This window comes from Lynx canadensis, chromosome F2 (genome assembly GCF_007474595.2).
Source record: "Lynx canadensis isolate LIC74 chromosome F2, mLynCan4.pri.v2, whole genome shotgun sequence".
NCBI lineage: Eukaryota > Metazoa > Chordata > Mammalia > Carnivora > Felidae > Lynx > Lynx canadensis.
This window is the reverse complement of record NC_044320.2, coordinates 3,214,800-3,229,380: the sequence shown is the minus strand read 5'-3', so window position 1 is coordinate 3,229,380 and position 14,581 is coordinate 3,214,800. Positions and strand designations below refer to the sequence as shown.

The 14,581-nt window shown below is 58.7% G+C and overlaps 1 protein-coding gene across 1 annotated transcript in view; it reads right to left on the bottom strand.

The window, feature by feature from the left end:
* AGO2 (argonaute RISC catalytic component 2) overlaps positions 1-14,581 on the bottom strand; it is a 93,902-nt gene that overhangs the window by 20,139 nt on the left and 59,182 nt on the right. Inside the window, exons 3-11 of the mRNA XM_032591972.1 lie at positions 14,177-14,468; positions 13,307-13,394; positions 12,505-12,652; positions 11,683-11,802; positions 11,428-11,550; positions 7,771-7,904; positions 5,828-6,012; positions 4,359-4,518; positions 655-745 (exon numbers count right to left, since the gene is read on the bottom strand). Of these exons, the coding sequence (XP_032447863.1) occupies positions 655-745; positions 4,359-4,518; positions 5,828-6,012; positions 7,771-7,904; positions 11,428-11,550; positions 11,683-11,802; positions 12,505-12,652; positions 13,307-13,394; positions 14,177-14,468 (1,341 nt within the window). The remainder of the gene's footprint in view (positions 1-654; positions 746-4,358; positions 4,519-5,827; positions 6,013-7,770; positions 7,905-11,427; positions 11,551-11,682; positions 11,803-12,504; positions 12,653-13,306; positions 13,395-14,176; positions 14,469-14,581) is intronic.

Below are 14,581 nucleotides of genomic sequence, written 5' to 3'. Positions count from 1 at the left end.
GAACCAAAGCCATTGTGCTGACCCTCCCGAGATCAGTCAGCTGCGGGCACAGAGCGGGCGCCTCGCGCGGCCCCTGGGGGCTGGACACGGCCAGCTAGCGCGTGGGAAGCTCGGGGGCTCAGGGCCTGTGGAGCGAAGCTCCCCCGACGCCCCGATGGAACTCACAGGCGGAACGAGGGAAGGGCTACGTTGAAGTCCGGACGGTGTAATTACTTCACACTTGGTGTTTCGTAATAAAAACAGAAAATGTTCACAAAGAGGCACAACGTTAAAAAAAACCCTCGTTGCAGCATCTGGCCCAGTGGGCAGAGAGCCACCGCGGGCCTGAGCCGCGGGCGGGACCCAGCAGGACGGGAGCCACCGTGCCCTTGGCCTTTCTGCTGCCAGATCCGTGCCGTCTGGCCCGGGCCTGGGCAGGCGGACTCACTGCTGTCACACGTGGGTAGCCACGTGCCACGTGCCCTCCAAATGCCTGTTTCCCAGGACACTCTGTCTGCAACTGCCCAGGAAAGCACAGTGGTGTTCAGGAAGATGCTCTGGCCACACCCCGCAAGGGGACCGTGTGCCCCCCTCAGGCAGCTCGGCCAAGGCGTGGGTCCCACAGGGGGCAGGACGCCACCAACAGAGGGTCCGGCGGGACGCGCGGATACTCACGGCGGCAATGGAGGGCTTCTTCCCGTCCCCAGCGGGTGGGTGGGTGACATCGGCCCCCAGAAAGATGACGGGCTGCTGGAACACGGGTGGCCTGCGGAGGGAAGCGGGAGCATCTGAGGCTTGGACCGCTGAGGACACTGGTGCCAGCGTCACTCGCGGGCACAGGCACCGCGGCTGTTTTTAAAAAAGGTCTTATCTTTTAACGGTCCATACCAAAGACCTCACTCATAAAGTGACACGGGGTCTGAGAGCTGTTTCCGAATAACCCAGGGTGGGACCCGGGGGGATGGGAGGGGGCGTGGGGGAGTGTGGACTAACAACGCTGGTCCGGGGCCAGGGTGGGGGAGGGGAGGGGAGCGGAGACGAACGACACTCGGGCGGACAGCTAGTGAGGCCGGGGTCGGGGGGGGGGGGGGGGGGGGGTGTGGTCTGCATCTGTAAACACCTGACCGTCTCCACAGTGATCGAACGTACTGAAATGATACTAAAATCACGTCTAGAAGACAGTAATGCCACATGCCAGACTGCGCGTGTATAAAGGTCCCACGCTTTGCTACAGCCTGGACCCCAGCCCCGCTCTTCCCGGGTCTCCCCAGGCCCAGCCGCAGCACGGGGCCGGGTCACCCTCTGCTGGGTGTTCACCAGCTTCCCTGTCCCCTGCCCACGAGAGGCCAGGAGCACTCCCCCGGTCCCAACGCCCAGAAATGTCTCCAGACATCACGTGTTTCCTGGGGGTCAAAACCGCCCCAGGTGAGTAGCACACCAACAGCTTCCCCGCCTCTTTCCAACGCTGTGTTCTAGCACCTTCCTGAAAAGGCCGTGTGCACGGCACCTGGGAGCGTGGGGTCACTCGCTAGCTTTGCGTTCTGAAGTTCACTCTCTCTAGGGCTTACTTTTCTCTTCTGGAAAATGGACACAACATGAATACTTCCCTCCCATGGTTGTTGATGTCAGTGTTTTCAGCGGGCCGGGCCTGGCCCGCCACGCTCACTAGGAGCTGCTGACATTAGTGTCCTTCCCGCCCAGTGACCAGAAGCACCGTGTCATGGGGAGATGACCCCTGCGGGGCTCCCGTGGGACAGAGCTCTGCTGCCCAGAGCCGAGAGGTGGGGGAAAGGGCTTCGGGTGTGTATGCCACGTGAGTTTCCACACAACGTGGACAAGGTTTCCCCCTTCAGTGCCTGCAAGCACACCAAGGGGGTTCTTCCCCCTGGGGTCCCCGGGACATCGAAGCAGGGCACAGGCAGGCACTGTGACGTCACATGGAAGGGCCGGGCTCGGGGAAGATACTGCCCGTGGCCTGGCTGACCGGCCCGCCTCTGGGCCCTGACCTGGACCGCAGCCCCCCAACCCCTCTCCGTGAGCCTCTGGGGCCCGGCCCCCCCCTCGCTCTCCCCAGCACAAAGACACCAGGCACAGACGAGGCGCTGCAGCCCTCCTCCCGGCTCCACAGCTGTTCGGACTCACCTTCAACCAGGAAGACCACACCTGCCCATGAACTCCACTCCCAGGCTCCCTCCGCTCCCTAGCCTGCCAGCTTGCTGCGTGGCCAAGCTCCTAATTAGACGGACCCATTCGCCACCTCCCAACCAGCTGCAGGCCCCGCCCACCAGGCTTCCTGCTGCCTTGGCAACAAGACAGTCTTCCTCAGGTCCCCGCCCCCACCCGGCAGAGCCTGAGACCTCATCACCGGAGGCTCCTTGGTGGCACCACGTGACAGATGACACAGGAAGCGTTGCCCTAGCTTTCCGGGACCCGCCTGGCTCTCCTTTTGGTGGTGGTGGTGGTGGTGGTGGTGGTGGGGGCGGTGGGGGGGGGGGTGGGTGGGTCCTACTGCTGGCTCCCTGTCTCCACAACCTTTTAACCCTCAACTCTCCAGGGTAGTAGGCTTGGCATCCATCCTGTCTACACCCTGCCCTGGGGGATCTGGGATCTCACCAGACTTGTGGCTTTAACACCGCCTCTCTGCTGGGTTCCCCTAAACACACATCCCCGAGTCCGGCCCCCCACCCCCACCACCCTGAGCCCCGCTCCAGCACACCTTTCCTGTCTCGCTCACAGCAGCGCCATCTTCCAAACACACGGTCTCTGGGCACCCCCCTCCCCCACACTGCCAGCACCCCTCCCGAGACGGTGCAGGTGCCACCTGGTCCCATTCCGCCCAGAGCTGGAGCAGCCTTCTAGAACGGGACCCTCCAGGGGCTGCGTCTTGCCCGGGGCGGGGGGAGGGGCGCCTTGGGCCCCCTGGTCCTTTGCTACCATCGGCTCAGTGCCGCCTTCTCCAGCAGACTGGCCACAGAAACCCAGCTCCTCGTCCTCCTGGCCCCGTCCCTCCCATGATGTCACTGGTGCTCCCGTCAAGTCCCTCGTGCTGGGTCCTCCCATGAGAAGGCTGGGACTCTCCCTCCTGTACTCACTGCTGTGGCCGGAGCTCAATCGACAGAACCTGTTCACTGAGCGAACGGGGCGCTGGGCTCACCACCTGCTCTTGAGAGGCCCTCACTCCTTCCCACAACCTGAGTGGATCGACCTCACCTCGCTGAGCCAGTCTCCCGAGTTCAAGTCTGGGAGGCTCTAACTTCAGGTTCTTTCCGCTTTCCCACACGGCGGCAAGGCAACCTACTAAAAAGCCGCTTAACAACGTAGCTCAGTCTTCTTGGGGTGTGGTCCCCGGACCACAGAGCTTCACTTGTGGGCTTGCTAGGAGTGTCAGCACTTGGGTCCCGATCCAGAGGTGCTGGTCAGAACCTCCGCGGTTTAACAAGGCCCGAAGGTAGTTCAGAAACTCGCCCAGGTGGGCCGTCACGGGCAGGCCGAGGCCAGGCTGGGGGGCTCCGCACACAGCTGGTGCCTCCTAGCGTCTCTCCCCCAGACACACAGAAGTGGCGATGGCCGCTGCTGTCCTCACGAGAGCACTTCTACCCGAGGGCAGTGCGATTCCCTGGAGGGTGTGTCCAGTAACCTGCTTTTACCCACGCTTCTCGTTCAGATGCTAACCCGACTGCCAAGATTCTTCGGGGACGAGACCCCCTCGGTAACGTCTGTCATCACGGAAACCCCTCTCTGCCGCAGCAGAGGCTGGCCAACCCTCAGGAGGGACCAAAGCTGACCCTGGCCCTCTCCTCGAGCGCCCAGGGCCCCGTGCCAGGCCAGGGGGTACCGGGGGGCCCCGCAGCCCCACCCCACCCCACCCCTCCCCTGCCAGGCCCCGACCCCGACCCCGGCCTGGGATCTGCCACCAGTGTGCTCTTCTGTGGAGCTTTTCCATCCCAACGGCTGCGTTGCCAGCACTGACCACATCAGGTGGCCTCTGTCCCCTGCCTGGCTCGGGAGACGCAAGGGCGGCTCCCGCCTACACGGCAGCTACGGCTCCCTGCTCCAGAGGCGCGCTTCAGCTCGGGAGGCTGGCGTCCCAGCCGTTCAGGCTGAGCTCTGGCTCCGCCCTGCCAACTCCCTTCACGGCACAGCCGCCGCACCCCACGTTTGAGCACCCCCGGGCCCTTCTCTGCCCTCCCCTCACTCAGGGAACCTGGCCGAGGCGGCCGAAAGTGCGCCTTGCTTCCTGGCGTGTCGCATCGTGTCCAGGACGGCGGCCAGCACACGCGCTCACACGTGGCCTGACCTGTGTGCGCTTCCCCACCCCGCCGGGAATCAGGCCGACTCGGCCACATGTGGTGGGCACGGTGGGGCGGGGGCATCCCTACCTCCCCTGGGGCAGCAGGATGTTGTTCACGCCTCCCAGCTTGACGTTGATCTTCAAGCAGAGGTTGGACAGGGTCTGGGGCGTGGTCCTCTGCACGTTCTTCATCTGCACACACTGCGTGGCCATCCCCAGCACCGTGTCTCCCACGCGCTTGACCTCGGCTGTGGAGCACCAAAGACACGCTCACTGGCAGCTGTGGCCGGCACCTCTTCCTTAGCGTGCCTCCCCCCCCGCCCCCCAACGCCACAGGGGCCCAGATGCGCGACCCCAGCAGCCACGTCCGGCTATGTGGCCCAACCCCATCTGTGGCTGTGGCTGTGGCTGCGCCCACGGAAGCGGGTGACTGGCCGCCGGCACAGGGAAGTCAGGCCCCGGGGCTGGAGTTCTGGCTCCGGCACGGCCCAGGCCAGGGTCACCTCGGTCAGGGAGGCCGGGGAGTAGGACAAGTCTCACGGCAGGAAGGAAGTCCATTTCAGCGGCTTCCAGGGCTGCGGGGCGTTTTGGGCACAGCCAGGCTGGAGGGGAGGAGGGCACGGCACGCCCACCCCTGTCATGGTGCTCAGGGTGGTTCGAATAAAGACACAGGCATCCCTGAAATCCGCAGCAAATGCAAGCCTGACGTCAAACAGCTATCTAGGCCCACGGCCCTGGGTTCTGGATTCCTTCATGAAGCAACTGTCAGCTACTCCCTGGGCAGCCCTGTGGAAACAGGGGACTTCTGGATGGAAACACTGACGGCGTTCTCTTTGCTCTTTGCGTACGTAGCTCAGAGGGGAGGGAGAAACGTGGCTTTTATGCATCGGATTCCGTCACCGTCTAACTGGGAATGCAGCTGGCGAGCCTCACAGCACCCCACACACCCCCAGGTTCTCGTTCAACACCTCCTCCACTGGGCGCCTCTGGGCTCCCACGGGGCTCTTTTTCTTTCTTTCTTTCTTTCTTTTTTAGCAACCCCCCCATCGCCTGCCCTGGAGTCAGCAGTCTATACCCGCCACTGCCCTGGGGCTGCCTGATGGGGGGCTGGGTCTCGTCTCTCTGAACTCTCTGGGCCTGGGGCATCATCAGAGGTACTTGGGGAGTGTCAGCTGAGTGGACGTGCAACTGCCCTCGTGGCACGAAGGACTCTGATGAGCTTCCAGAGAGCTCTGAGGTGGGCCCACAAACGTCACATGGAGGACGACGGACGGTGGCCCCGGCCATCACCGTGTGTGCACTGAATGGACCGTCCTCCGTCCAGCCACCGTCACGTCGGATGGGGACACGATGACGCAGCGTGTGCTGGCCTCCGGGAACTGTGGCCTCAGACGAGACCAGCGCAGGCAGCAGCCGTCGGAGACCCCCTCGTCTCTCCTAGCTTACAGATGAGCCAGAAACGAGCACTCCCCGGTGTGGCAAAAGCACAAAGGGCTCTGGCTGCACCCAACACCCACGGAGGTCACGAGCAAAGCCAGCCAAACCGCCAAGGCCTACCGTAAACGGGGGTTTTGCCAGGCAGGATGACCACCACCAGCTGAAGGCCAGCGTACGTGTTCTTCAGGTGCCTGAACATGGGCTCCACGCTATCCGCCCCCTGGGCGTACTTGCAGAAGCACGGCTGGCCCTGGATTGGCATCCCAGCGTCCCTCGAGATCTTTCTGAGCTGCTCTGTGAAGGATCTGAAGGAGAAGGGTCGTTAGACTTGACCGCACAGGAGCGCCAAAGGATCCAGACCAGCCAGAGGCCCCAAGTAAAGGGCACGGCTTTGACAGACAACCCCAAACCACTTTCACCGACCTCAGCATCTTGGTTCAAGACCCGGACACAGCCGACAACGTGCTAACTCTTGGAAAACGGATATGCTGAGTACACACGGGGGTATGGTGGGTACACACGGGGGGTGTGCTGAGTACTCGCGTAGGGTACGGTGGATACACACACGAGGTATGGTAAGTACACGTGTGGGGTGTGCTGAGTATACACGTGGGGTACGGAAAAGTCTCCTGTGGCTATTTTGCCTTGATAACACAGAAGATTTCCAACCGCAAGGGCCCATGTGCCTCACCCTGTGACACCCCCAGGGAGCAGTGACAGTGCTGTCCTTTTAGAGCAATGCACGGAGCAGCTGCCGCCACTCGGCAGGCCCGGCCAGCTCCCAGGTTCTGGCACAGAACACAGGACTCCGTGGATGGCCAACAATGTCAGAGAGAGGAAAACTGCGAACGGCCCGTTCCCCGGGACTTCCCCCGCTATTCTTGTGTGTACAACTTCACTGGGGTGACACAGTTGTGGGAGGGAACAAAACAGACCACAGCTAGAGTGGCACCAGCAGTGACTGCCAACAGGCCGGGTGAAGCCTGGTGGGGGGATGGGGGGGGGGGGCACAGACAGATCAGCAGCTGCTATTTTAAACTTAGGAATAAAAATAACGTCGCCTTCTCCAGTAACGGTAAGGACACTGTGATCCAATGGGGCCAGGGCTCAACCTCCCGTACGTGAGTGCAGTTCTGTGTCCGCACTTACATCTACAGGTGGATTCCCTGCGGGGCCATCCGGCTCCAGGCAACGTGCAATGAAGGAGCCAAGGTCAGGGTGCGGGGAAGAGAGGCACCCGGCGTTCTGGTCCTAACCTACTCTGTTTCTTAGCTAAGCTGCTCTGTGCTTCCAGCGAATTCTGCTGGCGGCGTGGAAGACGCCTCCGACACACAGCCTGTCTCCTTGACGTCAGCTCTCGAGAACTTTCTGAGCCGTGGCTTTCCAGAACCACCCTTGGCTACCTTCTCAGGCTTTGAGTTTCCTCCTGCTTCCACCCAAGACAGGCGGGAAGCAAAGGCTTTCTCTTCCCTGTTAGGTTTGTTTGGCGCAAAAGCACGAGTAACAAAGCTCTACGGGTTTTGTTTTTATTTTTTAATTATTAAGCAGGCTTCACGCCCGGTGCGGAGCCCGGTGCGGGGCTCGAATTCACGGCCCTGAGATTAAGACCTAAGGTGGGAACAAGAGACCCCGGAGCCCCAAAGCTGCGTGGTTATGGTGCTAACTCTCTAAGGGTCCACAGTCTGGGCCGGGCCGGGGCGGGGGATACAGACATATGAAGCTGAAGGGATTTTTGAAGGGAACTTGAGTTCACTGAATATAATTTTCTCTTTTGCATCTAATTTTCAAACTTCTCGTTCACTTTCGGTTTTATTTCTTATATAACCTGCACGGCTTCTCCACACTCTCTCGGCTAGTGAGTCTGAGAAGTGAAAGCGGCCTCGAGGCGGCTCACGTTTCCTGGCCAGGCCCCCATCCCGGGCACACGTCCGCTGGCCTGGAAAGGTCACCAACTCCTGCCACGGCCACGGTCACCAACTCCTGCCACGGCCACCACCGAGCCGCCCCAGCCCCGCCCCGCCCCACCCCGCCCCCGGCCCCGCGTGTCTCCTCAGCAGCCTTACTTCAGGTGGACCTCCGTGCACTGGCGCTGGGGGGCGAAGCACGCGATGGCCCACACCTTGATCTCAATGCCCGTGTGAAACTGCTTGTTCCTCATGTCCCAGACGCCCTGGACAGGGGTGGCGATCGCTTTATTCTGCAAATAAATAGACGTTCAGAGTGAGGGAAAATGGGAAACGAAACCTCCTGACCTTGGGTGGTGTTACTTTCCCTACCTCTGCCGATCCCCTGACCAGGTGCTCCTGAGGCTGAGAACTGAGCCTCTGTGTGGTGTCCCACCCCTGACCTGCCCAGCGCTGCAAGTGGGCCAGAGGTATCTGCAGGATGGATGGACGGACGGACTGACTGACTGACGGACGAAGAGGTGGATGGGAGATGAGGGATGGGAGGAGGGAGGGATGGGAAGACGGAGAATGGACGGAGGGGTGGGTGGGGGGACAGAGGAGGAAGGACGGGTGGATGGGTGGATGGCTGGATGGGTAAACAGAGAATGGAAGGATGCACGGAGGGATGAGTGGATGCAGGCCAAGGACTGCAGAGAGGCCCAGAGCTGCCCCCAACCTCAAGGGTAGCCTGGAAGAACGGAAGTGCCCTGTGATGCTACAGGAAGGCTTCCTGGTTCAGAACATGCTCTCCTTCGTTTTATCTCCTCTGTGATCACAGAGGCAGCCAGGGAAGGGGAGGCCCCGGGCCGGGGAGCAGAGTGGCCAGCTAGGACCCCTCCACTCCACTCCACGTGCCACTGCCTGCGGTCGTTCCAGGAACGGAAGCTACGCCCACTTGTGAGGAAAGAGCAAGCGACGTGTCCACCTGGTTTTGTCATCTCTCAATCAGAAAGGACCAGGCCTCAGCGTCGCCACCCGAGCAATCTCTGAGTTCCCTGAAGTGACTCTGGAGGACAAGGACAGCAGGGAACGGCCACGGGGAGGAGGACGGGGCTGTTCAGGCCCGCGGGCACCACCAACGGGCAGGGCCGCATCTGGGTCCCTGCATTCAGTTGCAGAGGTGGTTTTAGCAGAAAACGTTTTTAATTTACAAAAGTAACACCGGCCTATTGCACAAGTCAAACACTACGGAAAGAAACGCTTTTCTTTCCTGTATTTTGGGAACGACTGCCGTGGCCCCACTGGCTCCGTCTGTAAGAGATGGGCTCCAACTACCAGTGTGGCGCTCCAGGCTTAGCAAACACACACCCACTCAGCAGACGCGGGCTCGGACGACACCCGCGTTTCTCAACCTCAGCACTGCCGACACCTGGACGACCCTACGCACCGCAGGATGTCAGAAGTCTTTGTCACCAGATGCCAGCCTCCAGACACTGCCAAATGTCCCTTGGGGGGCATTTAATGTTTCGCTCTGACAATGGACAACAAGTCGGATAGGCGATGGGGAGCCCAACTCTTAACCTCGGCTCGGGTCACGATCTCACAGTTTGTGAGATCGAGCCCTGCACTGGGCTCTGTGAGCCCAGAGCCTGCTTGGGATTCTCTCCTCTCTCCCTCTCTCTGCCCCTCTCCTGCTTGCATGCACTCTCTCAAAACAAACATTTAATAAACATTAAAAAGAAAAAATTTTTTTAAAGAAGCATTATAAACTTTCAATCCCTACAATCCTCGTGTTTTTGCGAGATAAGATTACAAGAACAAATTTATTTTCCAGACCATTCCTGTATTTACTAAGAGACAGAATGTTGAAACAGACGCGGGCTCAGGCAGTGAAAAAAAACTCCAGATTTGTGATCTTGGTTTTACCATGTAATAAGGGCCTTTCTAGGCACCTACCTGTGAAACAGAACGAAACGCTCTTCCTCCTACGGTTGTGACAAGGGTTCAAAAAGGTGCTACGTTTGCACTGTGTCTGGACATAGGTTCACAAGTGAGCCTTGCTGAGAAAACCTCTTTCAGAGGATGGGGACCAGGATGGGGACCCCCACACAGAAGGAACACCAGGCAGTAAGACTCAGAAAGAACACGCCATGCCTCACACATGCATGGGAGCATCTCCAAGACCTCTACGGCCTCTAAGAGAAGGCTTTAAGTAAAAAGAAGTGTATTTAATGCATCACTATTTGCACTGGAAGGGGTGGAAAAAAAATTGTGACTAACCCCTGGGCAGTTTTATAAAGGGCAGAGAGACACCAGTCACTTCCTGGGGAAGCAACCAGGACAGAGGGAAAGAGATTTCTTCCTGGAATTCTTTGTTTTGTTTTGTTTTTTAAGTAGGCTCCATGCTCAACGTGAGGTTCAAAGTCACGACCCTGGGATTAAGAGTCGTGTGCTCTTCTGACTGAGCCGGCCAGACACCCCCTTCCTGTGTAGTTCTGTGCACTTTTTTTATAATTTTTTAAAATGTTTCTTTATTTTTAAGAGAGAGAGAGAGAGACAGACTGAGAGCGAGGAAGGGGCAGACAGAGAGGGAGACACAGAATCCGAAGCAGGTTCCAAACAGCTCTGAGCTGTCAGCACAGAGCCCGACGTGGGGCTCAAACTCACGAACCGTGAGATCATGACCCCAGCCGAAGTCGGACGCTTAACCGACTGAGCCACCCAGGCACCCCTGTGTACCTTTGGAACTTTGGAACACTTCATTTTATTTTATCTTATTTATTTTATTTTTTAGTGTTTTTTATTTATATTTGAGAGACAGAGAGACCAAGCATGAGCTGGGGAGGGCCAGAGAGATGGAAACAGAACATGAAGCAGGCTCCAGGCTCTGAGCTGTCAGTACAGAGCCTGACACGGGGCTCGAACTCATCAACAGTGAGATCATGACCGGAGCTAAAGTCGGATGCTTAAGTGACTGAGCCACCCATGTTCCCCATATTTTGTTTTACTTATTTTTTGAAAGAGGGAGAGAATCCCAAGCGCTGTCAGCACAGAGCCCGACTCAGGGCTCGATCCCACGACCCTGGGATCAAGACCTGGGCAGAAATCAAGAGTTGGACGCTCAGCTGGCTGAGCTTCCCAGGCGCCTCTGAACTTTGGAACACTTGAAAAAGCAGAGCCTACGTTTTACAAGAAAGGGAAAAACCCTACAAACAAAACCAGGCCTTGCCACTGGTCTGGAGGACTAGCGTAAAAGGTAGAGTCAGCTAGAATGCTTCCGTGAGAGCCCGTGGCCTGTGAGGCTAAGGCCTCAGGCCCCAAGGAGGTGACGACGACCCCTCTCGTGAACTCTGTCAGGGCTCCGTGGACAGGACACCCTATTGTGCACCGATAAAAGCCAGGCATTTCATGGGCAACAACACACGAGCAAAAACAGGAGTGACTGGTGGCTCTGTTTGCCAACAAATACCTCTGAAACAGAAGTTAAAAACCCAGAAGAGCAGTATAAGCTTCTGGAAAACAATTCGTTGCTGGCAGAGTACCCATCACGCAAAGAATAACGCTTCTCAGATGCTGATGGGCTAATAAAAACTACCTGTTGGAAAGATAAAGGGTAATTGTGAAAAACTTCCAATACGACCAAGACAACTCCGTCCTTCCTGAGGCTCCCTAACGTGGGCCGGCTTCACCCAGTGTGGGAAGAATCCCTTACCTGGACCATGGTCTACGCCTCTGGTGATGGGTCCGGCCTCAGTGGGCTCAAAAGCTGCTGTTCACCACCGAGCGACAGGCACCCATCGGCGCCCCCCTGCCCCACCCCGGCCACGCACGTACCCTGCCCCCGTAGAGGATGGAGGGCGGCTGGAGGACCCGTCCGGTCACATCTGTCATCTCGTCTTTGACCATGATTCCAAATTCACGAACATACGGATCTGTATTAAAACTTGCGCTTCGCATCTTGCAAAGGAAAAAAGAAAGAAGCCGTGTCCGTCCGAAGAAGCATCGGGGGCTCCCCTGCCCTGGGCGACACATACCGCGCTCCCCTGGGCGTCCCCACCCCAGGGCTGGCCCCGGGAGCCAGGCGCTCACCAGCTTGCTAATCTCTTCTTGCCGATCGGGCGCCGACCTGGCAGTCGCTCTGATCATGGTTGAGGTCTGATTGTCGGTCAGCTTTTTGATACATCTCTGTCCTGCTACTATGTTACAGACCTACAAAGGAGAGACCCCGGACGTCGGCACCAGCGCAGGAGGGCCGGGCGGGGGTCTGAGGCTGAGCACAGGGCTGGTGGCCCGGCTCTACCTGTCCTACACGTGTCTCTTCACCACGGTGTCTGTTCCCGGAACCCACCAGGAACAGCACACTTGCAGCGGCCGCTCAGGGGCCCTGTGGCAGGCACCAGAAATCCTCCTCGGTGAGCCCAGCCTGGCACCAACAGGAGGTGGGACCCTCCCCAGGTGGGAGCTTGAAGCTGCCTGCTGACGGGAACGAGGCTGGCCTTCTGGACCGGGGTGCGGGAAAACCAGCCGGATGCTTGAGTAACCGGACAAGGACAGAGAATTTAAGGCACTGACAGGAAAGAGTTAAAATCGGGGCCTCAGTTTTAGCGTTTAATCTTTCCAGGATCTTCCCAGCAGGAAGTGAATCTTAGATGACAAGTGAAGAAACTAGCTTTTCTGAACATCTTCTACCCTGTGGGACGGACCTGCTAGGCACACGGGGCTCGTCCTCGATGGACGATGGACGGGGGAGAGTCCCCACACACCATTTCATTCACGGGGAAACAGATGTGACGGGCGTGTCGCCGTCACCAGCCCGGGGGCCGTAGGCAGGCAGGACCAGAGGCGGGGCCCTCCCGCTGGTGTCTGTCTAGGGTGCACTTCGCCAGCCGGAGCTGCAGAGACCAGACTTGCCTCGAGGGGAAGGTAGGTGTGTTTCTGCTCCTGTCCGACTTGTAAACATGGCAGGTGGGGGTAGCGCAGAACCAGCTTGTGCCTGTCCTTGAAGTACTGGGCCACCGTGCACTCCACCGTCTGCCCGCTCTCCTGCTGAAGCGGGAATCTAGGAGGACAAAGAAGGGGTCAGGCCGGAGCCCTGCACGTGGCCATGCCCACCCAGGGCTGCTTGCTGGGGGCTGAAGGAGGCGTAGGGTGAGACGTGTGGGGCACCTGATCAGGGACCTTCAAGGGCTCAAACCCAAGCCATGCCCTCTGGGTAAGTAGTTCCTAAACTTCCCTGCCCTCTCTGGAGTTGGGAATCACAGACCACAGATGTCTACACTACATGCAAGCAATTCGGGACAAACTCGGGACGGACAAAATGAGGACAAATCCAGAAAGGTCTGTGTGCGTTCTGGCCAAGGCTGGGCCAGAGCACAGGGGCAGGAGCCAGCCGCCCCTGCGAACCGGGGCAGGGCCTCCGGACCCCCGACCCCTCCCGGCACCGGCTCAGCACTGACGACTGGAAAACAAACAAAAACGACCCTCTCTCGCCTGAACATTCCAGAAGAAAAGTCGACAGGGAGCCGCCAACCTGTCCCCACCCTGTGCAAGAGCTATTCCTTTATTTTATTTCATTTGGCGAAGTTTTTGGCCCCACTGAGCCAAGACACAGGGCTAGCATTTTTAGCTAGAATGAGATAACCCTTTCCGGAAGGGTCGCCGCAGTGACGGGGAGAGCCACAGCCGGTGTGGGCGGGACAGCGAGGCCACTTACGTTTGGTGGCTGGCGGGCCGCCGGGTCACGTTGCAGACACGGTACTTCCTCTTCATCTGCCCACAGTGCGTGATCTCCACCTTCAGACCTGACAACAGAGCAGCCGAGCTTGAGGGTCAAGACCCGCCCTGGGGGCCTGGGGCTCGGGCCCCCGTTTCCCGAGCGCCACCTGGCGCAGAGGCTGCCCTCACCCTGAGAGGGAGGGGGACTGTCAGGCTGGGCCCATCTCAGCCACGGGGATGCCTTCGGCCCCAGAAATGCCAAGGCCAGAGGCTGGACACTGTTCTTAAAGAAGAAAGAGACGATGTTGGCTCAGTTGAGACTCCGCACTTCCTCCAGGATTATTTTTAGCAACGGGTACGTGTGACAGCCTTTAGAAAGCCATCGGGAAAGGACAGGTGCCCGGGGGGCTGTGGGGGGGGGATGGCCTGTGTGTGTGGGGGGGTGGGTGACAGGTGCCAGCCAGCTTTCCGAGGCTGGGCCCAAGCCAGGTCACCGCACTCGGGCTGTGTCTTCCGGAGTGGAACCCTGACTCAGTGGGTGCAGATGCCACCATTGTGAGGACCACGTGACCAGGCACGAGAGCATGCGCCCCACCCCAGAACAGCAAGAGACACTGACTATAACCACACTGAGGCTCTCTGGTCCCAACAGCCAATGACCTGGATGCCACCGGTCGCTGACCTGCTCCTCACACTACACGGAAAGCCATTTATTTAGAACATCATCATTCCTGCTCTGTGAAAGGGGTTTAATTCATCTGATGGCTAACCTCTCTTGCCCCCCCCCGCCCCCCCACATCCCTGTCAGGACTTAAGGAAACGCACTGGGGAGCAGGACCCTGGCCCGATGCGCGAGGCAGTTACCCACCTTTGATTTCTTTGGTAAACTTTACCCTTTGGGAATCTGTCAGAGGTTTTTGTTGTTCTTCAATACTTTTAAAATCCAATACTTCACAAACAAACTCGATTACTGGCTGTGCCTTATAAAACGCAGTTGCTGAGACTACAGGTGGGAAAAAACAGCAAAAAAAAAAGCAAAAGCGTGACGTGGGGTGTGCCCGGTGGTGCCCCTTCCATGCCGGCCACCTGGGCTCTGTCTGCCTGATCCCTGGAGGCCACCTTCGGGCCTTGTAGGTGGGACAGAGCCAGAGGGGGCCACCCTATATCCCTCCGGTCAGGGCTGACAGGAAGCGGTTGGTACAGCCCAAAGATAAAGTCACCCTCCGAGAATAAAATCAGGATTAAACGAAAACCCCAGCAGATCACGACAACC